This window comes from Narcine bancroftii, chromosome 5, assembly GCF_036971445.1.
Source record: "Narcine bancroftii isolate sNarBan1 chromosome 5, sNarBan1.hap1, whole genome shotgun sequence".
Classification (NCBI taxonomy): Eukaryota; Metazoa; Chordata; class Chondrichthyes; order Torpediniformes; family Narcinidae; genus Narcine; species Narcine bancroftii.
Genome location: NC_091473.1, coordinates 212,180,105 through 212,205,965, shown reverse-complemented (window position 1 = coordinate 212,205,965; position 25,861 = coordinate 212,180,105). Strand labels below are relative to the sequence as shown.

General features: G+C 41.6%; 1 protein-coding gene across 1 annotated transcript; it reads right to left on the bottom strand.

The window, feature by feature from the left end:
- Positions 1-11,182: 11,182 nt before the first annotated feature.
- LOC138764773 (zinc finger protein 850-like) lies at positions 11,183-24,154 on the bottom strand. Its single transcript, XM_069941043.1, has 2 exons — positions 24,050-24,154; positions 11,183-17,799 (listed from the first exon to the last, which is right to left on the bottom strand). Exon 2 carries the CDS (start codon positions 17,606-17,608, stop codon positions 15,323-15,325), a length of 2,286 nt encoding a protein of 761 aa, XP_069797144.1. The 5' UTR covers positions 17,609-17,799; positions 24,050-24,154; the 3' UTR covers positions 11,183-15,322.
- Between the last annotated feature and the right edge of the window lie 1,707 nt (positions 24,155-25,861).

The following is a 25,861-nucleotide window of genomic DNA, read 5'->3' as shown; positions in this document are numbered from 1 at the left end:
GCTGCAAGAGAAAGAGAATGATGAAATAAGGTGTAAACCCAGACAAAAGTGGGAAATAGATCTAAACATAAAGATAAAAAATGGGAAAAGCTATGAGAAATACAATAAACACGAGGTTACGCATGATACAATATAATTGATTTCGCAGGCTATATATCATGCCCCAAAAGTTAAATAAATGGGACTCAATAGTATCAGATAGATGTTTTCGCTGTAAGAAGAAAACGGGAACAACAGTACATGCAATTTGCGCATGTGAGAAAGTGGAAAAGTTTTGGAAAGATCTAAATCAGGTATTAAATAAAATCACAAAAAGCAACATACCAAAAAATCCAGAGATTTTTCTTCTAAGTAATATAAGAAGTAAAGAACTAGGCCTCAAACTGGATGAAGTGCAAAAAAAGATTTATTATGATAGCCTTAGCTGTAGCAAAAAAATGTATAATGTCAACCTGGAAATCAGAAGAGAGCCTGACAGTAAAGCAGTGGTACATAGAAATGAATAAATGTATTCCATTGGAAAAAATAACATATAATTAAAAAAATAAAGTCACAGTATTCGAACAAATTTGGGAACCGTACATGGAACACAACAGAGGGGGCTTGCCTCGGACCTCCACCCCCTAAAATGACAGAATGAGAAGACGAAGTGAACTGACCCAGTGTGTAAAAATAGATGACACAATTTTCTTGTTTATTTTTATTGTGTGATGACATTGTTTAATGGGCTTATTGTATGTATATGTTGAATGCTTAGTGGGTAGGGAGGGGGTGGGAAGGAGGGAGGGGGAAAAAGGGGAGAAAATGACACTGTATATTCAAGAGGGAAATGTTTGTGTGTATTCTGGTTAATATGGTTCATAGTGTGAAAAATAATTTAATTTTTTAAAAAATGTCCAATAAAACGCTCGACCAATGCCTGCTCCACTCTAATGCTATTATTTGGTGACCTGTGTATGACCCCCCCATAAGTGATTTTTGCCCCTTTATTATTTCTAATCTCTCCCCAGATCAATTCCACATTCTGCTCCACTGACACTATATCGTCTCGCACTCTCACCCTGATCTCATCCTAAATCAAGAGTGTTACCTCCACCTCCTGTATCTTCCTGTCTATCCTTCCAAAATACCTGATGCCCCTGGATATTTAATTCCTGATAACCTCTAACATGTAACAATGTGTGTGTTATGGCTACAATATCACCCCCCTTTAGACTGATTTGTGCCAACAGTTTCTTCGTCTCCGTTTCCAGTTCTCTGGGCATTCAGATAAATTGTCCTCACACTCAGTGACTTTTTCAATCAAGTTGCATTGGAAAGAAAGGACATGGGATCATGAGGTAGAGTCTTTGTGGGTTGAGTTAAGGAACGGTAATGGCAGATATATACAGGCCCACAAACAGCGGCCGGATGTGGATTGCAAAATACAACTGGAAGTGGACCGTGTTGATAATTATGGGGGATTTTAACATGAAACTAGATTGGGAAAGTCAGGTCGGTTTGGAAGCTGAGGAAATTTTGTGGATGCCTTTAATTTTTTTAGACATGCAGCATGATAACAGGCGATTTCGGCTCACAAGTCCATGCCGCCCAACTTACACCTAATTAGCCTACAATGTTTCGAACAGTGGGAGGAAATTGGAGTGTCCCCTCAAAAAAAGAGGCGTTGCGTTAACTGCTCTGCCAACCATGTTGCTTTTTGGAGAAAACTGCTGATGAGCCCACCCAGGCTGTTCTGGATAGGGTTCTGTGGACTGAGCCAGAGGTGATTAGAGAGCTGAAGGCAAAGGAACCCTCAGGAGGCAGTGATTGCAATATGGCTGAGTTTGCCATGAAATTTGAAAGGGGGGGGGCATGTCAGTATTTCAGTGGAGTAACGGAAATTACAGTCACATGAGGGACGAGCTGGCCAAAGTCCATTGGAAAAGCACACTAGTAGGAAGACAGCAGATCAGCCACGAATGGAGTTTATGCTCAAAATGCGGAAAGTGTTGGACAGACACATACCGAAAAGAAAGAAAATTGTGAATGGAAAAAATGAGACAAATGTGGCCAACAAGGGAAGTTACAGCCAAAGTAAAAGCAAAAGAAAGGGCGTATAAGGAAGCAAAAATTAGTGGGAAACTTCTAAAAACTTGGAGAAGACAACTAAGAAGGTGATTTGGATGGAAAAGATAAATTATGAGAGGAGGTTAGCGAATAATATCAAAGAGGATATTAAAAGTTTTAAGAGTGAAAGAGAGACAAAGGCAAACATCAGACCAATAGAAAACGATGCTGGAAAAATTGTAATGGGAGACAAGAAACTGAAGGAATATTTTGGATCAGTCTTCACTGTGGAAGCTATTAGCTACATACTGAACTCTCGTGGCTCTCTGGGAAGTGAGTAGATAAGTCTCCTGGACTAGATGGAATGTACCCTTGTGTTCTTAGACATTCTTCTTGGATACTTGGTATCTCAGTGAGTTGACCCTAACCATTTGCAATCAGTGGGAGGAGGCCAGTCTTGTAGCTATTCCTTGGAGAAAGACATTGTATATCCTTGGTTGTGGACACCGATCGCTGCTTTATCAAAGTTCCGTGCAATCTCAGTATGACCACCTTTGTATCCCAGAATGCTACAGACTGTGCCAGTGCCCTCATTGCAGATCATGCACACACCATGCCTGCCTGGTGAACAAACTTTGCAATGTTATCTGCTGTGCTCAGGAGATGTGCAAAGGTTCCAATTTCCTCCATCACTGCTTATGAAATCCACAGAGCTTGGTTGTAAAGTGGGCTTTGTTTGAACAAGACAACAGAGTCATGCAACAAGTCTGCTAACACAGCGGAGAGGTCAGCTTTCTGTGCACTGAGGAAATACGAGCCTCCAGCACATCCAGATAACGTGAAAAACATAACCAAGTGGAAACAGACAGGTAACAAAGAGAGGTAAAAAAATTATTTCAAAGTTTGTTCTGCCAGTTGCTTTTGCTGGAGATCCCTTTTTTGTGTTTTGCCAAGTGACCCAAATACATTTAAAATTTACAGTTACAAAACAAAAAAAACTATCAAATCTCTTGTGTAGGTCACAGATACTGCATGCTTTCATTAGAATAAATTATATCCAGCATTGTCCAACCTCTCCCTGGAAGTTTTACACGAAAGGATTGCTGCCAGGTTAAACTTCAAGAACATTAACAGACTCAATTTGAGCATTCAGTTAACTTTTATTTTTAATCAGAATTCTTTTTCCAAGAGGTAAACAGTTTTTGTTTGGTTAAACTAATATACGTGGGAGTTAAAAAACCAATCGACAAGATTTGGCTGTACAAAAGTGAAGGAAGCTCCCATGAGAAATGGTATCCGACAACCTCTCCTTCCTTTCGCCTGTCTACCTGCAAGGGTCTCAATACAGAGTGACTCCAACTGTGAAACTCTGCAGTTTGCAAGTGTTGCCAGAATGTGGTCTTTCAGCCCCAAGTTTATTCTTCTCGCTGCTGTGTGTTTGGTGGCAGTGTTGGTTGTGTTAGCACAAAGAGCCTTCCTTTGTTGCATATAACGATCGGAGAGTCTGAACAACTTTGTTAGTCAGCATATTTGTCCTTGTCAGGGCTATTTTCTTGTGAATGATGTCTGTCTCTTGGATCCTGTCAATCCAAGGCACTAGCTTGTGGCCCTCTCTCCACTTTGCCTCTGTCCAAAAGCTGCTGTGTGATCCAGCCATCATCAACCTGGATCGTCGACTGCCTTTTACTGCCCGTGGATGCTGCATGACCGGCTGAGATTTTCCAGCACTTTGGTGGACTGCCCTCGACCCCAGTATCTGCAGATTGTCCTGTTTTACCCAAGCGACTCGATTTTTGTGAGTTCCACTCAGTGGGGTTTGGAGAAGTCAGTGTCCATCTGTGTGTGTGTGTGTGTGTGTGGTGCTCCATTCTTCCCCACCCCTTCCCCCGGCTCCGGGATGTGACTGAACTCCCACCACCAGCACCATCTTTGCAAAGGAAGAGCCATCCCCATCCCTTCCGCCACCCCCACTGTCCAGCCAGCATTCAATTCGAGTCCTCAATGGGCTGAAGGGCCAGAGGCTCGTTACTTTGCTTTTTGTTAAATGTTTTCCTGTGATTAATAAATTAGTCGCGATCACTTTGTGGTGTTTTCTGTCTCATTTAATCTCCTTCCAGATCTAAACCAACCTCAGAATGTGAACGGTCCAGACAAATTGGGAGAAAGAAGAGAACTCCAGTATTCTGGGATGGTCCTGTGACTTGGACAACTTGTGACCCCATGAAATGTGTCAGCAGAAGTGGGGTTTTCCACTTCTGTGGCACCCCATTCAAAGAAAAGTAAAAGATTTGGCAGTTTCCCTTTCCCAGCTTTTCTGTTTGCTGTCTTTCCTCTTTCCCCCATCCCTCAGTCTCAGGAAAGGGTCCGACCTGAAACATTGCCTGTCTGTTCATCCAAGGGAGATCTTGGAAGTGACAGGTTGTTCAGTGAGGAGATGAATAGACATCTCGTTCATAGTACAACAAAATACACTGTACAAGTGCAAAATGCAGTTACAGAAGGATCAGTTGATTTGGGGCAAAGGCAACGTAATTTGAGGGTTTGTCCATGAATCTGATGATGGTGAGAAATAAACCGTCCTTGAACCTGGTGGAGAGTGATGTCAAACTTCTGAAGAGAGTGTGACCGGGGAGGGAAATAATTTTTTTAAATAATTTTTTATTTTTCATACTGTGAACCATATCAAACAAAATATACAAACCTTTCTCATTAAATATACACAGTGGCATTTTCTCCCCCCTACCTTCCCTCTCCCCTTCCCACCGCTCCTAAACTAATAAATATTGAGCATATACAATGCAATAAAACCATTAAACAATGTCACCACACAATGAAAAATAAACAAGAAAAATGTGTCATCTACTTTTACACACTGGATCAAATTTTTTTGTCCTTATCATTTTTGGGGGTGGAGGTCCGAGGCAAGCCCTCTCTGTTATGTTCCATGTACGGTTCCCAAATTTGTTCAAATAATGTGACTATTTTTTAAATTATATGTTATGTTTTCCAATGGAATACATTTATTCATTTCCATGCACCATTGCTGTACTGTCAGGCTCTCTTCTGATTTCCAGGTTGACATTATACATTTTTTTGCTACAGCTAAGGCGATCATAATAAATCTTTTTTGCACTTCATCCAGTTTGAGGCCTAGTTCTTTACTTCTTATATTACTTCGAAGAAAGATCTCTGGATTTTTGGTATGTTATTTTTTGTGATTTTATTTAATATCTGATTTAGATCTTCCCAAAACATTTTCACTTTCTCACATGCCCAAATTGCATGTACTGTTGTTCCCATTTCCTTCTTACAGCGAGAATATCTATCTGATAATGTTGGATCCCATTTTTTAAAAAAAAACTTTTGGGGTGTGATATATAACCTGTGTAACCAATTATACTGTATCATGCGTAACCTTGTTTATTATATTCTTCATAACTCTTCCCATGTTTCATTTTTTAATCTTTATATTTAAATCCTTTTCCCACTTTTTGGGCTTATAGCTTATTTCATAATTTTCTTTATCTTGCAGCTTGATGTACATGTTTGTTATGAATCTTTTAATTATCATTGTGTCTGTAATCACATATTCAAAGCTGCTTCCTTCTGGCAATTTCAGTCTGTTTCCCAATTTATCCTTTAAATAAGCTTTCAATTGATGATATGCAAACATTGTACCATGAGTTATTCCATATTTGTACTTCAACTGTTCAAATGTTAATAAATTATATTTCCCAAAAAACAATTTTCTATTCTTTTGGTTCCTTTTCTCTCCCATTCTCTAAAGGAAAGGTTATCTATTGTAAAAGGGATTAACGGATTTTGTGTCAATAGTAATTTTGGTATTTGGTACTTTGTTTTTTTTTTCCTTTCTAAGTGGATCTTCTTCCACGTATTAAGTAAATGATGCAATACTGGTGAGCTTTTATATTGCACCAGCTTTTCAACCCACTTATAAAGTATATGTTCCGGTACCTTCTCCCCTATTTTACCTAGTTCTATCTTAATCCAGTCTGGCTTTCCCTTGTCTGGTTAAAAATCTGATAAATACCTTAATTGTGCTGCTCTATAATAATTTTTAAAGTTTAGTAACTGCAAACCACCTTGGTTGTTACTGTCTGTTAATTTATCTAAAGGTATCCTCAGTTTCCCCCCTTTCCACAAGAATTTCCTTATTATTCTCTTTAGTTCATTAAAGAATTTCTCTGTTAAGGGAATTGGTAATGATTGAAATAAGTATTGTATCCTTGGGAAGTCATTCATTTTAATGCAATTTACCATCCCTATCAATGTTAGCGGTAATTCCTTCCAATGTTCTAAGTCTTCCTGCAATTTATTTATTAGTGGCTGATAGTTTAGTTTGTACTGGTGGGTTGTTATTATCTAACCTAATACCTAGGTATCGGATTGCTTGTGTTTGCCATTTAAATGGTGATTCTTTTTTTAAATTCTGTATAATCCGCGTTACTCATTGGCATCACTTCACTTTTATTTGTGTTGATCTTGTACCCCGATATTTCTCCATACTCCTTCAATTTCTTATGTAATTCATTTATTGATATTTCTTGTTCTGTTAAGTATACTATGATGACATCTGCAAATCAATTGATTTTATGCTCCTTCTTCATTTTTATCCCTTTTATTTTATTTTCTGTTCTTATCAGTTCTGCCAATGGTTCTATTGCTAAAGCGAACAGTGAGGGGAATGATGGACATCCCTGTCTAGTTGACCTACTTAATTTAAATTGGTTCGATACATATCCATTTACTGTTATCTTCGCCTATGGTCCATTATATAATGCTTTGATCCAATTAATATATTTTTCTGGCAGATTGAACTTCTGTAATACTTTAAATAAATAATTCCATTCTACTTTGTCAAAGGCTTTTTCTGCGTCTAAAGCAACAGCCACTGTTGGCTTCTTATTTCCTTGAACTGCATGAATTAGATTAATAAGTTTACAGACATTATCTGCCATTCGTCTTTTCTTAATAAATCCTGTTTGATCTTCTTTTACTATTTTTGATACACAATTGGCCAATCTGTATGCTAATAATTTCACTATTATCTTATAATCTGAATTAAGTAAGAGACATTGGTCTATACCATGCTGGTGTTAGTGGATCCTTCCCCGTCTTTGGTATTACTGTAATTATTGCTGTCTTACATGAATCTAGCAAGTTTTATGTTTCTTCTATCTGGTTCATTACTTCCACGAGAGGAGGAATTAATAACTCTTTAAATGTTTTATAGAATTCTATTGGGAATCCATCCTCTCCAGGCATTTTATAGTTTGGCAGCTTTTTAAATATATCCTGTACTTCCTCTATTTCAAATGGTTTTATTAATTTGTTTTGTTCCTCTTCTTGCAATTTCGGCATTTCAATTTTAGCTAAAAACTCTTCTATTTTATCATCTTTCCCCTTGTTCTCAATTTGATATAATTGTTCATAAAATTCATAAAATTCCTTAAAGTTCTCATTAATTTGTTTGTCCTTTTTCCTTGCTGCCAATACAGTTCTTCTTGCTTGTTCTGTTTTAAGTTGCCAGGCAAATATTTTATGTGATTTTTCTCCTAGTTTGTAATACTTTTGCTTTATTTTCACTATGTTCTTCTCCACCTTTTATGTTTGTAATGTTTTGTATTTTATTTTTTTGTCCGCCAATTCTCTCCTTTTCATTATATCATCCCTTTTTACTAGTTCATTTTCTGTACTTACTATCTCCCTTTCCAACTGCTCTATTTCCCGATTGTAGTCCTTTTTCATCTTAGTTACATAACTTATTATCTGCCCTCTAATGAAGGCTTTCATTGCGTCCCAAAATATAAATTTGTCTTTAACTGATTTCGTATTTATTTCAAAATATGTTTTAATTTGGCGTTCAATAAACTCTAAATTCCAGCCTTTTAAGTAGCATGGAGTTTAACCTCCATAGAAATTCTTTAATGAACTAAAGAGAATAATAAGGAAATTCTTGTGGAAAGGGGGGAAACTGAGGATACCATTAGATAAATTAACAGAGAATAACAACCAAGGTGGTTGTTATAGAGCAGCACAATTAAGGTATTTATCAGATTTTTAACCAGACAAGGGAAAACCAGACTGGATTAAGATAGAACTAGATAAAATAGGGGAGAAGGTACCAGAACATATACTTTATAAGTGAGTTGAAAAGTTGGTCCAATATAAAAGCTCACCAGTATTGCATCATTTACTTAATACGTGGAAGATCCACTTAGAAAGGAAAAAAACAAAGTACCAAATACCAAAATTACTATTGACGCAAAATCCGTTAATCCCTTTTACAATAGATAACCTTTCCTTTAGAGAATGGGAGAGAAAAGGAACCAAAAGAATAGAAAATTGTTTTTTGGGAAATAATTTATTAACATTTGAACAGTTGAAGTACAAATATACCATTTCATCGGATGCAAGGATCGACAACGAGATAGACAACAGACACGCCAAGGCAAATAGCGCCTTTGGAAGACTACACAAAAGAGTCTGGAAAAACAACCAACTGAAAAACCTCACAAAGATTAGCGTATCCAGAGCCGTTGTCATACCCACACACCTGTTCGGCTCCAAATCATGGGTCCTCTACCGGCATCACCTACGGCTCCAAGAACGCTTCCACTAGCATTGTCTCCGCTCCATCCTCAACATTCATTGGAGCGACTTCATCTCCAACATCGAAGTACTCGAGATGGCAGATGCCGACAGCATCGAATCCACGCTGCTGAAGATCAAACTGCGCTGGGTAGGTCACGTCTCCAGAATGGAGGACCATCGCCTTCCCAAGATCGTGTTATATGGCGAGCTCTCCACTGGCCACCGAGACAGAGGGGCACCAAAGAAGAGGTACAAGGACTGCCTAAAGAAATCTCTTGGTGCCTGCACATTGACCACTGCCAGTGGGCTGATATCGCCTCAAACCGTGCATTTTGGTGCCTCACAGTTTGGCGGGCAGCAACCGCAGAGCCCACATCACTGACAAAAGACAAAGGAGGAAAAACCCAACCCCAACCAACCAATTTTTCCTTGCAACCACTGCAACCGTGTCTGCCTGTCCCGCATTGGACTTGTCAGCCACAAACGAGCCTGCAGCTGACGTGGACATTACCCCTCCATAAATCTTCGTCCGCGAAGCCAAGCCAAAGAATCAAAACATTGTCTGCAAGTAAATTAATTTTATACTCTTCGTCCAGAACTCTCATCCCTTGTATCTGTTCACTTTGCCATATTAATTGAGCTGATGGTTCAATGATCAACGCAAACAGGGCTGGTGACAATGAATAACCTTGTCGAGTTGAACCCGTCAATTTAAACGATGATGAAACTTGACCATTTGTCACCACCCTAGCAGTTGGGTTTATATACAAAGCTTTAACCCAACCATTAAAAAAAAGGCCAAATTTAAACTTTTCCAAAACCTTAAATAAAAAATCCCATTTGAGCCTATCAAAAGCTTTTTCTGCATTGAGTGCAACCACCATTGGATGGTTAGGTTGCTGCCAGTATGCATTGATTAAACTAATTAATTGAGAATGTTATCTGAAGCATGTCTATTTTTAATAAAACCTGTTTGATCTACATGTATCAATTTAGGTAAATATTTAACAAGCCGATTTGCTAACATTTTAGCTATTATTTTATAGTCCACATTCAATAAAGAAATAGGTCTATATGAAGACACCTTTAATGGATCTCTATCCTTCTTTGCAATTACAGTAATTGAAGCAGTAGAACAAGATTCTGGTAACTCAATGTTCAGTCACTTGTTGTAATACCTCCCCAAACACCGAAGATAAGTCTTCAGAAAAAACTTTATAAAATTCCACCGAAAAACAGGTCATCACCTGGTGACTTACCATTAGGCATTTCCAGCATAGCAGTCTTAATTTCTAAATCTGTAAACAGAGCTTCCAAATCTATAATATCCTCTTCTTCTAATGCGGATAACGTTAATGTAGATAAAAAAGAATCAATAGATCCATTGTCCCATCTCACCTCAGAAGTATATAATTTTTTATAAAAAGAATAAAACTGGTCATTGATTTCCTGAGGTTTATAGGTAACTATTGAATTCATTTTAACAGCATTAATAAACCTTAAGGTGTTTTTCTTCTTTAACTGCCATGCAAGTACTTTGTGCGCCTTCTCACCCCATTCATAATATCGTTGCTTAGATCGATTAAGTAAACATTCAAATTGATAAGTCTGTAACATATTATATCGCAGTTTCAATTTAGTCAAAGCTATTTTCTGATCTTCTGTCAGTCTTTTCTGAAATTCCTTCTCCAGTTCATCAATCTGCTTTTCTAATTTAAGACTTTCAACCATATCCCCTTTAACTTCAGTAGTATAACTAATTATTTGTCCTCTTAGATAAGCTTTTAACGCATCCCATAATATAAAACTACTTTTAACTGAATTAGCATTTTCAATTAAGAAAAATTAAATCTGTTCCTTAACAAAAGCAACAAACTCAGGTTTTTTCAACAACATTGCATTAAACCTCCATCTATAAGATGAACGTACTACCTCCGAACTTTCATAAGAAAAAAATAATAAAGAATGATCTGATATAACTCTACTCTGCCTGCAATACCTTTCCTTGTAAATTTGCCGATATAAAAAAAATATATTCTATAAAAGGAATCATGTCAGGAAGAATAAAAAGAGAAATCTTTCTCTGTAGGATTAATCCTTCTCATTTAAATCTTTCATTAAAGCCCCAGTTTGTATCGCCATCTTTGATTTTCTAATACATTTTGGGGATTTATCCATCAAAGGATCCAAAACACAACTGAAACCCCCCCCCCCCCAAACTAGAATATTTTCATTAGCTTGACTTAATAACAAAAAAGCTTCTGAAATAAAACAATCATCTACGTTAGGTGCATAGATATTAAGTAAAGTCCAAAGTTCATTAAAGATTTTACAGTCCACTTTTAAAACCCTCTCAGCATTCCCCTCTACAGTCTGTAACTCAAAAGATAAATGAAGAAAAAAAAACATGACCAACCCAATCTCTTTTCAATTTCAAATGTTCTTTTTCAGTCAAATGTGTTTCTTGTAAAAAAAAGCAATATCAATTTTCATTTTCTTAATATAAGCTAAAACTCGCTTTCACTTAATTGGATTATTTAATCCCTGAACATTAAAAGTTGCAAATTTCAAATTAAACATTTTAATAAACTAATATAATCACTTAATACAAAAAAAATCACTCACCTACTAGTGAACAAAATCCACTCTCCCTCCCCTAATATGATATAAAAAGTTTAAATAAAAAGGAATACAATTAATTCCCCCAAAAAAAGAACCACCCAAGGGTAGTAATTCCCTAAAAAAAACTGGGTGTGGTAAACCCCACCGATGGCAGATGAATGTCTAAGATATCAGTGCCATCCACCTCCCCCCCAGCCAGAAATACAATATATATAGTAATGTAATACAATATCATAGAAATATTCAGCCCAGTGACTCCAGTCCCAGAGATTGGTTCAAATCTTCAACATCAATAAGACTGTGTGTCAAAGCCTCCTTCTTCCCATCTTTCCCATTCTGTCCATTTCCATTGGCCCTTCTTTTAGGTGACGACGGTGAGACTCTTCCCTGACCACGTAAATCCGGTAACGAATTAGCAAAAACCAATCAATCTTGATCATTCTCAAAAAGTGGAGATTGATAATTGCCATAAAAAAACCTTCAACACAGCAGTGTATCGAAAAGCAAATTTATATCCTTTCCGCCACAACACGTTTAGCCGAATTAAATTCCCGTCGACGTCTAATAATTTCTTGACTCAAATCAGCATAGAAAATTTATTATTCTGACTCATCATTGGAGATTGACTTTGTCTTCCCTTCTGTACCGCCAATCGCAGAATCATTTCTCTATCCTGATAATTCAGGCACCGAATTAAAACTGCTCGTGATGGTTGTCCCAGTAACGGTTTCCTCCTTAACGCTCTATGTGCCCTTTCCAATACTAAACCACCTGGAAAGAACTCTTGACCCAACATCTCAGGGATTTAATTCCTAATTTTTTTTATTGGATCTGCACCTTCAATATCTACTGGAAGGTCCACAATTTTTACATTATTTCTCCGACTTTGATTTTCCAATGAATCAATTTTTAAAAATAAATCTCTCTTCTGAATTCCCCAATCCACGAACGAATCTTCCACTTTCTCTATTTTATCTTTATTACATACAACTTGCTCTTTACATTGAGAGAAAACTGACTCAAGCTTTTTAAAATTTTCTTGTACATCTGCTGAAGTAAGGCATTTATTAACATCTCTCTTAACTGTAGATATATCTTCAGAGACATTAAACATTGTAGACTGCATTTGATGAGATATAGTATCCATATGGTGAGCAATCCCTTCCAGCACAGTAAAAATAGAGTTCAGTCCGGATTCCAGTGCCACATCTTGAGACCCACCTTCTACAAGCTCCTCCTCCAATTGTTCTTGTGAATTGGCCATGAAAAGCAAGTCTTCTTGTTTCAGCATTGTCAGGGCTTTTCCCATTCGGCTGCGGGTCTGGACACCCGACGACGGCACCCCAACCACATCAGGGCACTGCCGCTCGGGCTCCCCCGCAAACCACACACGCTCCAATAAATCGCAGACCCTGGAAGCGCCGCACATGCCCGGCAGGGACAGTCCCCAACTCCCCCGATGGCAGCACAGGCCCAATGGCTATTTGTTCAGTCGGGTCATCCACATGCTCGACATCGCGAATGCACAGGTCAACGTTGGTCGATTTTGTCAAGAAGCCGGTGCCATCTTGTGGGGACAAGACCGGTGCCAGTATAATACTTAGCCTAGCTGGAGTTCTCTGTGGCTTGGAAGTTCCCGATGGCAACTCCGTGGTTCCAACTGGACAGATCGGCCTCAGTTCTTCAGCACTTATAAAAAGTAGTTTTTTCTGTAGTTGAGTCTTAGGTTTTTTAATATTAGCCGCCATTATAGACAACTAATGTACTTTGAAGCAGAAATAAAACGTTTATATACTTAGATTAAAGTTTAAAAACAGGTGTTTAAAAAAACTGGCTGGGGAGGATTAGGACCACACGTCTGCCCTCTACGCCATCTTGCCACACCCCCTGACCCAGGAGATCTGAGGCAATTTAGATAAAAAATCCGATGAACAGGTGCAGCAGGACGTCTGGGGATTGTACAAACACATGGAGAACTGGAGCTGCAAGGAAAACCCCCATCTGGACACCACCAAAAACTTATATTCCATCTCCAACCAGATGGCATGAACATTGACTTACAATTTCTGTTAGCCCCCTTTCAGAGTCTCTCTTTCCCTCATCTCTCTGACTGTTTTCCTCCAAGTCCCCACCACCTTCCCTGCCTTCTCCTGTCATAGTGAAACCCCCTCCCCTGTCACTTCTCAGCTTTTTTTCTCTTCTCCCCTCCCACCTGCATCCACCTATGACCTTTCTTTTTAAAATATTTTTCTTGAGTTCAATATAATAATCCCATACACATGTTGCATTAATTTAACAAAGAAAATATCATAATATACATATAACTGGTAAAAATGCACTAATTAACAATTTCTGTTATTAATTGATCAATATTGTTAAAATTAAAAAAGAAAATCACATGAATTGCATTATAGGCATTCTGCTCATAACTTGGTATAATATCAAATAATGTCATGGTCTAGGATCATCATATAAAAACCCTAATTAATCAGCTTATTTAAAAAAAACTGAACTGATACTAATCAAGGTTACTTTGAAAAGCAAACAAAGAGAAGAGAAAGAACAACGAAATTGGATCTGATCACTACCTCCAGAAGCCAGACAAAGCCGAAGTGCCAATAAGGATAATATTCTATGAATGAACCCCAATTCTTTTCACACTGGAACTTTTTGTCTTTGATGTTGTATCTAATTTTTTTTACCCAAACTTAAATATGCCATTACATCAAGACCCCTTGTCTTGCTATCAACGTGCTAAATTTAACTGACAATTGTTCAAAAGAAGCAACATTCTTTCGAATAAATACATTTTTGCAACTTTTAATACCTGATCTATACCATTCCTTAAAGCCTGCATCTATAAGAGAAGGTGGAAAGAAGCGGTTACCTACAATGTGACTCACCAGGGAAAACCTAGGACCTCTTACCAGTTACCCTGTGCTGCTCCCCCCTGCCCCTATTATTTTTTTTTCAGGCCACTGTTTTTTTTTCCCCCACATTCTTGACCAAGTCCAAAACGCAGACGCCCTTTCACCTTCTCTCACTGCTGGGAGTCCTGCTGAGTTTCACCAACACTAATGGGCATTGCACCTCATCCTTAGACCCTCCCACCAGTATCCACGTGTAAGCCTGTGCTCCTCCCCCTTCCCCATACCTTTTAATGTGGGCATCTGCCTCATTTTTGGCACTCCTGGGGAAGGGCTCAGGCCCAAAATGTTGACTGCCTTTTACTTTCTATGAATACTGGGTGACCTTGTGTTTCTCCAGCACTTGTGTCCTGCATTAGATCCCAGCATCTGCACATCGTCATCATCTGAAAATCCCAAGATTGCAGCGTCGAGCTTCAACGTTGCTCAATTGCAAACATCAAATAGAACTTGCATAGCTAAGTCTTGTCCAGCAGTTAACGACATTGACTCTCCTGACTGGTTTATGATCTCATCACAAAAACCCAGCCACATAGGCACAGGGTCAGAGGTCACCACCACGTTCACCTCAGCAGCGTGGCACAAAATGCTGGAGCAACTCAGCAGGTCAGGCAGCATCCATGGAAGGCAACAGACAGCAGGAACCCCACACTCAGAACAGCAGGGAAAGTGGGAAGAAGCCCAAATAATAGTGGGGAGAATGAGATGGGGAGGAGCTGACGCTACAAGGAAAATCCACAACAACAGAACAATCCTTAAACCTGTGGCCTCTGAAACAGCGACCCTTCGGCCCACGTGTCTGTACTGAACAGGTTACCCAAGTTAAACTTAACTGCTCCACATGATCTACCTCCCTCCATATTCATGGGTCTGTCAAGAACCAACTACAACTGGTAGTCCGTTCCAGGTGCCCACTACTCTCTGAGTAAACCATTTATCCCAAACATCTCTATTAATCTTCCTCCTCAAAGAGAAAAGATGCTGACTGCCCATGATGAACGCTCTCATGCTCTCTCTCTGGGAAATCACTGGTGTCCCTACAGATCGGAGAGCTGAGTGAACTCCTTCCTGAACACTGAGCAGGTGAATGGTTTCTCCCCAGTGTGAATTCATGGGTGGCCCTGCAGAGAGGAGGACTGGGCAGATCCCTTGCTGCCCTTGCTGCAAGAGAATGGTTTCTCCCCAGTGTGAACTCTCTGGTGCCTCAGCAGCGCAGAGGAGAGAGAGAACCCCTTCCCACAGAGAGAGCAGGTGAATGGTTTCTCCCTAGTGTGAACCCGCTGGTGTACCTGCAGGTTGGATTGCCGAGAGAATCTCTTGTTGCACAGGGAGCAGGTAAACGGTTTCTCACCAGTGTGAACTCTCTGGTGCCTCAGCAGGGCAGAGGAGAGAGAGAACCCCTTCCCACACAGAGAGCAGGTGAATGGTTTCTCCCCATTGTGAACCGACTGGTGTATATACAGGCTGGAGGGCCGTGAGAACCCCTTGTTGCACAGGGAGCAGGTAAACGGTTTCTCACCGGTGTGAACTCCCTGGTGAATCAGAAGATAAGAGGACTGGGTGAAACCCACCCCACACACGGGGCAAGTGAATGGTTTCTCCCCAGTGTGAATTCTCCGGTGGCGGCACAGAGAGGAGGAAAGGGCAAATTCCTTTCCACACTCGTTGCAAGAGAACGGTTTCTCCCCGGTGTGAATTCTCTTGTGGCCCAGCAGTCCAGAGCGCCGAGAATAACCCTTTCCACACAGGGAACAGGTGAATGGTCTATCCCCATTGTGTGCTCGCTCATGTGCTTGCAGGCCAGAGCGCCGAGAATAACCCTTTCCACACAGGGAGCAGGTGAATGGTCTATCCCCATTGTGAGCTCGCTGGTGTGCCCTTAGGTTGGAGCGCTGAGAATAACCCTTCCCACACAGGGAGCATGTGAATGGTTTCTCCCCAGTGTGAACTCGCTGATGTGCCCGCAGATCGGGTTGCCGAGAGAACCCCTTCCCGCACAAAGAGCAGATGAATGGTTTCTCCCCAGTGTGAACCCTCTGGTGCATCAGAAGGTAGGAGGACTGGGTGAAACCCACCCCACACACGGAGCAAGTGAATGGTTTCTCCCCAGTGTGAATTCTCCGGTGGCGGCACAGAGAGGAGGAATGGGTAAATTCCTTTCCACACTCATTGCAAGTGAACGGTTTCTCCCCGGTGTGAATTCTCTTGTGGTCCAGCAGGGCAGAAGACTGGGAGAACCCCTTCCCACACAGAGAGCAGGTGAATGGTCTCACCCCACTGTGAACTCGCTCGTGTGCTTGCAGGCCAGAGCGCTGAGAGAAACCCTGTCCACACAGGGAGCAGGTGAATGGTCTATCCCCATTGTGAGCTCGCTGATGTGCCCTCAGGCTGGAGCGCTGAGAATAACCCTTCCCACACAGGGAGCATGTGAACGGTTTCTCCCCAGTATGAACTCGCTGATGTGCCCGCAGGTCAACGGACTGAGAGTACTCCTTCCCACAAAGGGAGCAGTTGAATGGTTTCTCCCCGGTGTGAACTATCTGGTGCCTCAGCAGGGTGGAGGGCCGAGTGAACCCCTTCCCGCACAGGGAGCAATTGAACGGTCTCTCCCCGGTGTGAATTCTCCGGTGGCTCTTCAGAGAAGAGAAATGGGCGAATCCCTTTCCACACTTGCTGCAGGAGAATGGTTTCTCCCCAGTGTGGACCCGCAGATGTACCCGTAGGCCGGATTGCCGAGAGAACCCCTTCTTGCACAGGGAGCAGGTGAACGGTTTCTCCCCAGTGTGAGCCCGCTGGTGTGCCCTCAGGGTAGAGGACTGAGAGAACCGTTTCCCGCACTGGGAACAGGTGAACGGTTTCTCCCCGGTGTGAACTCTCTGGTGCCCCAGCAGAGTGGAGGACTGAGAGAACCCCTTCCCACACTGAGAGCAGGTGAACGGTCTCTCCCCAGTGTGAATTGTCTGGTGTTGTAGCAGGTGTGAGGATCGAGAAAACCCCTTCCCGCACACACTGCATTTAAAGGCTCTCTCCCTGGAGTGCATATTCTGGTGTTGCAGGAGGCTGGAGGACTGGGCGAAGCCCTTCCCAAACACACGGCAGGTGAACGGACTCTCCCCAGGGGGAACACACCCGTGCTCCTCCAGGTCCTTGGAGGTTTGGAAGCTCTTCTCAGAGTCAGAGCAGGGGAATGGGCTCCCTCTAGTGGGGACACATTGGTGTTGCAGCAGTGCCTCAGAGCTGGTGAATCCCTCCTCACATACGGAACAGGGGAACAGTCTCTCCCCAGTGGGAGCCCAGGGATGTGTTTTCAGCAAGTCCAAAGAAAGCCCTGCCTCACCACACGCTTCACTTTCGAGTGTTTTATCTGTGTATTCATTGGTCACCTGACCCTCCATTTCAGCCTATTGGCTGAAGTCCGGTTCACGCACTCAGCGGTTGTAGGGTTTCTCCGTGTGGTGATCTCCGCTCTCCTAATCCACCGATAAAACTGGCTGATACTAAAGTCCCAAGGTATCCAGTCAGAGTGTCAGACCACAACATGGCTTGTCTGTAGCTTCCTGCCTGGAAACTCATCGCTTTCTTAACCCTGTGAAGAGAAGATGATGGAGTGAGAGGGAGCAAGACATTCTCTGCAGCCAATGTTCCAGGACGACACACCTTGGAGGCATGGCCAGTAACACGACAAACCAAGGAAGTGTCCTGAACTGTGCGGGAGGATCACTACGAAGAGGTAGACACATGGAGGGTGAAATTTAGCACAGAGAAGCAAGTGTGATATGTTTTAATGGAGAAGAGGAACTTGTTATGAACCCAGGATTTACCTTCATATGGAGTCTAGTTTTGCAAACCACATTTTAGTAAACATATGACAATTTGAGAGAGGGAGCAGGAATTATTTCAGATTTTTATACAAAAGGCTCATGGCAGCTTTTGTTTCTCAGGTCAATGACCACATTATTACCCAGAATCCTCAACGGTCCAGAAACTGATCTGAGCCTCAATAATGCGCATGTAAACTTCATTCTCCGTCAACCTTCATCTGTGACGTCTAAAGGATCGCCAGCTTCTAACCAATCTCAATCACCTAAACACCAACAGTCAATCTGCTCACAGGGCAGGGTTAATGACACAGATTGGCTGGTGGGCAGAGTAGTGTTACATAATTTCCTCATGGTATGATAAAAAGCAGGCAGGCACCTGAATTAAACAGCTGGGGAGAAGGAAAGAAAAGGCAGGGAAGAAGTATAGACCTACAGACAAAAGATGTTAATTAAATCTAAAAGTGCAGGAAAAAGCAGTTTGGTGGGAAAGAAAGAATTCCTTGGTTTTGGGTCAAATTTGGCATCTCAAAATTGTATTTTGTAATTTTGGTAAAACCCAATGCTTACAAATTTTATTCATCACTTCTCTCCGTCCCTGCAGAGTATTTCACTCCACAAACTACTCTGCAAATTTCCTGTATTAACGAGCTCGACAGGAGGAGTCACGTGATGGAGTAGTGGCCGGACGGTGAACTCCAGCCCTCTCCAGAAAAGTAGGGAAAAACAAGAGAAAACACAAAGGCACAGAAATAAAAGTTACAGAAAAGTGAGTATAAAGGTGGAAAGAAGATGGCGACAAAAAAAGAAAAGTCGAAAGCAACGGTAAGAAGAGAGGAAGAGAAGACAAAGGAGGAAAAAGGTGAAGGCCTTACCTGTCCGAAGAGGCCCGCTGCGGAGAGAGAAACCCGCTCCCTCAGGTCGGTAAATAATGGACTACAAAAATGGCTCGCTGAGCCGAACAAAAGTGCGCAACCGCGCATGCGCGAAACTTCGCGCATGCGCGATGCGAATGAAAAAAAACACACCGACGGGAGGGGGGACCAGCTGGGGAGTCGATCTCCACAGCCGGCAACGACAGCTGCAGAACACCTGCAGCAAGAAGAGACCACAGAAGACAATAGAAACAAGATAGAAGAGGAGGAAAGGGCACCAAAGAAACAACAGATGGTCAACCCAGAGGAAGAAGAAGAGGAAGAGTATGGTGAAATAGAAGAAGAAAAGAGAGGCAAGGTAAAGGATATACTTGCTCTTATTAGAGGATACATGGAATCATTTAAAGAATGGCAAACACAGGAATTTAAGGATTTAAGAAAAAGAATAAACAACACAGAGGAGAAAATAATTAAAATGGAGATGACCTTAACAGAAATGGGAAAAAAAATGGACAAGATGGAAGAGCGGGCAGTAGCAGCAGAAATGGAGGTAGAAGACTTAAAAAAGAAATTGGAGAAATCTAATAAAAAAACTAAAGAGACACAAGAACTACTAGCTCAAAAAATAGATACAATGGAAAACCATAACAGAAGAAATAACATAAAGATAGTGGGCCTTAAGGAAGATGAAGAAGGCAAGAATATGAGGGAGTTTATAAAAGAGTGGATCCCTAAGACCCTAGGATGTCCAGAACTACAGCATGAAATGGAAATAGAAAGGGCACATAGAGTATTGGCCTCTAAACCACAACCACAACAAAAACCAAGATCTATTGTAGTAAAATTCCTAAGATATACTACAAGAGAAAAGGTACTGGAGAAGACAATGGAAAAAGTAAGAGAGGGCAACAAACCACTGGAGTATAAAGGGCAAAAAATCTTCATTTATCCAGATATAAGTTTTGAACTCCTAAAGAAGAGAAAAGAGTTCAATACAGCAAAGGCGATTTTATGGAAGAAAGGGTATAAATTTATACTAAAGCATCCAGCGGTATTGAAAATATTTATTCCAGGACAGCAAAACAGACTATTCTCGGATCCAGAAGAAGCACGAAAATTTGCAGAACAATTACAAAAATAGACTGAGGGAGGAAGACGGGTAATGAGAGTTAAAATGATCACGACTGATATGTATGTGGGTAAAGACAAAAATAGACTGAGGGATGAAGACGGGTAATGAGAGTAAAAATGATCACGATTGATATGTATGCAGGTAAAGAGGTATAAGAGTGAATAGAGACAATGAGCATACATGAATGTATCTGTACTTAGAGGAAAATATAGATAGTATAGACAAGAATTAATAAGGGAAGGTAATGGAATAGAGAGAATAAGGAGGGAATTAAAAGAGGGACCTTTGTGACATATGAAAAGTGAAATCTTTTCTGGGGGAGGCGGGGTGGGGGGAAATAGCGGTCACTGCACAATCAGTTGACGCTTGCGAGTGGATTCGCAAATCCAAATGGAGAGGGGAGATGTGGTTGTCCGACAAGGGATAAAGGACAACTCAGGAGGTGAAGGGGAGATTGGGGATAAATAAGATAGAAATAGGAGAATAAGGAAAATGTTGGATGTTGTAGGAATGTTGTCTTATGAAGAGTTGAAAATAAGAAAACAGAAATGGAAAAGGAGGAAAGGTAATGATGGAAAAACGGAAAGAGAAGATAAACAAAATATAAAAGGGCTACGCTGAACTATATGTCTTTAAATATTAATGGAATACATAACCAAATTAAAAGGAAGAAACTACCAAATTTAAATGAATAAATGTATTCCATTAGAAAAAAATAACATATTGGTTAAGAAATAATATTGAAATATTCGAACAAGTATAGGAGCCTTACATTAAATACAATAGCGAAAACCTACCGGGGACAAACATTACCTAAGTTGATGGAAGGAGAAGGAAAGAAAAGAATGGACTCAGTAGAATTTCTGGTGTAATTTTGTTGAATGACAACATTGTCTGACTGGATTAATGCAACCTAGATTGTATACCTAAAATGGATGAGAGGGGGGGGTGGGGGGGTGGTTTGGGAGGAAAGGGGGGGGGGGAGAAAAAGTCACTGTATATGTGTGAAAAGAAATAGTGTATATCATGGCTAATGTGATTTATGGTGTGAAAAATAAAAAAATTTAAAAAAAAAAAAAAAAAAACGAGCTCGACACCACAATTTGTCCTGTCGTAATTTATTTTCACAGGCCTACTGGTTTGTCCAAGGTGCCCCCTTTGCTTTCCCAATCTTGTTTCTCACTAATTGTTGTGACCAGTTGTCCTTCAATCAAATCCTACAGATATCTCTTTTACTTCTAACAATGCTGCTTGATTTACCTGAGGCCAGAGCTCCTGCCAGCAGTGAACATTCTCAGCTGCTGTTTTTGCAGCCTTGTCAGCGTGGTTACTAATAGTGGACACTGGATCAGACCCTCGTGTGCGCTGCACGTTTTATCACTGCCAACTTAGGTGATAATTTCATGGCCACAAGCATTATTTTAAAATTTCATGCTCATTTCAAACAGGGTTACCTCCTTCAGTGAGGTAACCTCCCCGATCCGAACCTTACCCCAGTTATGAACCACCTCCCAACCGTACACAGAATTGGTGTAGATATTGGCTACTTGCCCTTCACACAGTTTGCGTGTGTCTCCAATGCTGAGAGTTCAGCTGGTTGTTCACTATTACCAGAGTTAAATGATTTTTTCTTCCACAATCCAGTAACCCCAGACGTCTTGTTTGCTCATTTGCATATCTGGCCTTTCTTGCACCTGTCCTGAGAAAGTTATCTTGGGAGAGTAAGGCCACTCCGCGACCTCTTAAGGTGGAGATTTCAGAACGGTTCCTGCAGCATGGGTAGTGCAACCATGTTACAGCGCAATTGATCAGGACCAGGGTTTGAATCCAGTGCCGTCTGTAAGGAGCTTATACTTTCTCCATGTCTGCGTGGGTTTTCTTCAGGTGCTCCAGTTTCCTCCTACTGTTCAAAATATACTAGGGGCTGGAGATCAACTGGGTGTAAATTGGGTGGCATGGGCTCGTGGGCCAAAAAGCCCTGTTACTGTGCTGCATGTCTAAATTTAAAATTTAAATTTAAGAGACGTTGACTGCAAAGGATGAGAAGGTGGGCAGAGGGAGTTAGCCAGCATCTCAAACAAGATCGATTGAATTGAAGATTATCCCTGCCACTCAGATTCCTTATACGCACACCAGTCGTTATGGTTACCTCCAAGGAGTCACCACTGCTACGCTCTGGCAGCATCCAAGTGGCTCTCCATCGCCATACTGATCATTCTCCTCTCACTTTCCCAGTAACATCAACAGCTGGCAGATTCGGGTAGAACTCCTTCGACTGCCCTGATCACTGCTGCTGCTTCCCGTCTTCCCAGAATTCTCCAACCCGGATCTACAAGCTGTCGACATTCTTGCCATTCGTAGCCTGCAGCACATCTTTAGAGATATTGAAAAGTGATGTTAAAGTTGTGCAACGTACCTGTCCGGTGTTCCTTAAAGGCATAGTCCCCGTAATCTGCCCGTACTTGGTTAACGTCAACTTCTTTATTGTAAGGAAGTTAAAAAAAATGTGAAAGAATATTTTAATAATTGTTCTGAGTTCTTATCAAATGTGGGGTTATAACTGTTGGAAAGGTTCTTAATTATTGCTTCCACACTGGGTATACATGCTGAACTAAATGCTCTCCCTCTGGCCAATGACTAAGCCCAGCAGCAACGAGGTAAGCTTAGAATGGAAGAAAAACTAGGAAGATACTTGAAAGGATTAATTGGCTCTCAGATTTGTTTATTTCCAAGTGCAGGAACCACAAGGATCCCTAATGAACCTCAGATATTGGGTGTACGTGAAGACGTTTAAGAGGCAGTGAGAACAACTCAGGCAAACCTGACAATTTCAGGTGATCTTGTCAACACCCACTGAGATCAAGATTCATCTCAACCACTGCTGAAGAGTCCCATCAACCAGGGAGCAAGAGGAGGAGAAGGAAGGAGAGGACGACACGAACAGCACCTTGCAGAGGACACAGAAATGAGAGACTAAGATTAAAATTTTGTTTTATGTTCTTTAATTTATGTTTATTGTTCTTATTGGGTAAAGGAAGGGATTGTGGATCCCCAGTAGAAACAGGGAAAATAGGGACAAAATGGCCTCTGTGTCAGTTTAAGAGATGAAGTGAGGAAGAATATCTGATGGAGATTTAATCAGTACGTAAAAAAGGAATCATTAGGAACCATAAAGAATGAAGTAGAATTTATGATATACCAGAATCTAAAACATGAGGGTGACACCAATCCCACAGGCAGAGGAAAATTTGATGTCAGAATTTAGATTGAAAAAGAGGGAAATGGTTCATCTCCATAACATTTCATTAGAAAATTTCACTTGGAGAAAAATGGGAAATCGCGTTGTTCCCTTGGTATGGAGTAACTTTCTGAGCTGATCGCACAAGTAACCAGATGGCATTAACACCAACTTCTCTGATTTTTGTTAAACACCACCACCCCCTCCCCCCAAACACCCTTCTCCCCCCAAATCTGCCTCTCTCTCTTTCTCTCTCTCTTCCCTTTTCCCTAACAGTAATACAGCTTTACCTCCTCTGGATGCTGAAAGACAGGCTGAGTTCCTATAAAATTTCTGTGTGCTTTTTCTACAATCATAGCGTCTGCAAACCCATAGGTCAAATAACCTACACCATGTCAGCATTCGCAAACCGGACCATTAAAGGATTCCAGATTCTAACAGTATTAAGAACAGTCACGGACTGACCACCTTTAAAGTGTGAGACAGCAACAGGCTGTATTTTGGCAAAGTATGGAGGATTTTACGTTGCATTAAATTTGACAGGTGATGCATGTGTGACGTTATTCCAGATTCAGAACATGACAAACATCATATGGCTCCGATTATTTAGGACCCTGGGGAGCCCTGCTAGTGCTCCTCCTGATCCTCAGACCTGGAGTCTTGGGCATGGCTGTGTGTGGGTGCAAAGACGGCGGCGGGAATCCAGTGACGTCCGGGAGCCGAATGAGGACGGAGTGAAGTGGTGGGGAAGGACGGGGGAAAAACACACAAACCTGGAAGTTGGCGGCTGCAAAGTGGGACCTGATGGAGAAGGAAGCACCAAGAGCATTGACCCCGCTTTAAAATGGCGACGGATAGGCAAGGAGGAAATGACGTCGCCAACAATCGCTCCTACTAGCCAATCAGTGCCATCCGTGGTCGTTAGTCCTGCCCTATGGTCAGATTGACAGCTGCAGCAGGGCCACAGCGTGCGGGCGGGTGTCAATCAGAGAAACACAAGCAGCTGCAGCCGCTGGAACCTGAAGCGCCGGAGAAACTCACACAGCATCCAGAGGGAGTGAAGGGAACCGACGTCCCGGAACGTTCTCTCTCCTTCCCTCCTCCTTCTCCATCTCCTTCCCTCCAACTCCCCAGCCCCTTTCCTCCCGTCTCCTGTCAGATCTCTACCTTCTTTGGTCCCTCTGTCCTCGCCCCATCACTTCTCAGCTTCTTTCTCTTCTCCCCTTCCACGTGGATTCACCTATTACACCTGACGTATTATCCTGTGCTCCTCCCCCCGACTTTTTATTCAAGACTTTACTACAGGAGATCTGATGCAGTTTAGATGAAAAATCCGATGAACAGGGGCAGCAGACCGACTAGGGATTATACAAACACACAGAGAGCTCTAGTTGCAAGGAAAAACCCGTCGGAACAACAATCTGGACCCCAATCACCGACACCACCCACAAATTGGAGGGACACCACCTTATATCCAGTCTCCAACCAGAAGATGTGAACATTGACACAATTTCTGCCAACCCCCTTTTAGAACCATAAAACATTACTGTACAGAAACTGGCCCTTTAGCCCTTCTCATCTGTGCCAAACTATTTTTCTGTCTCGTCACCTTTTGTGATAGCACCTGGTCAGAAAACACACCACCTACCAAGCAAGGTTTGGCCTCACACCACCTATTAGTTCACACCTTGCCATTGGCTAATTTAAATACCTTTGTAATCAACGACCTTGCTGACACCAAGCCATTGATCCCTGTAAATTACCTTGACTGGACCTCTCCAGCACTATAAAGGGTACGTGTACTCAGCTCTCCCTCTTTGTCATCTTTAAGAGACTACCCTGCTTCACTCCAGGCTGAGTACTGTAGAATGGTGCTGGAGAAATTGCTGGTGAGATGTGCACTGTTAAAGAGCTGGGAGTGTTTTAGTTAGTGTCCCTCGTAGAATAGAGCTGTGCCTGCACTGAGTCAAGGGGTGGCAGAGATCATATTTGTTTTTCCTTGCTTGTATGTACCCAGTTCAGTGGGTGCATTTTTCATCCCCAGTGTAATTTTCCCACATTCGCCTATAAATTGTGCATGTGTGTTTTATTCCCATTACCACTTTTCCACGCTTGTCTTTTGTAAATAAAATCATTTACTACCAGACGGAGTTCAGAGTCCTTGCTTTTGAGACCAATGGAATCCGTTTTCTCACAACACCTGCACCCAGTACATTGCCTTCCACACCTCTGCCATCAATGTATATGTCCAAACTCTTAAAATTGATAAAAACATAGAGCCTGTATTCACCACTTCAGCTGGCAACTCATTCCCACTCCCACCACTATGTGAAATTCCCCATAATGTTCCTTCTAAGCTGTTCCCCTTTCACCCTTAACCCATGACCTCTGGTTTGTATCTCACCTATCCTCAGTGGAAAAAGTCTATGTTTACTCTCCCTGAACCTCTCAGAATGTTAAATACCTCTATCAAATCTCCCACCATCCTTCTACACTCCAGGGAAATAAAAAGTCTTAATCTGTTTAACCTTTCCCTGTAACTCAGTTCCTGAAGTCCGGGCAGCATCCTTGTAAATCTTCTCTGG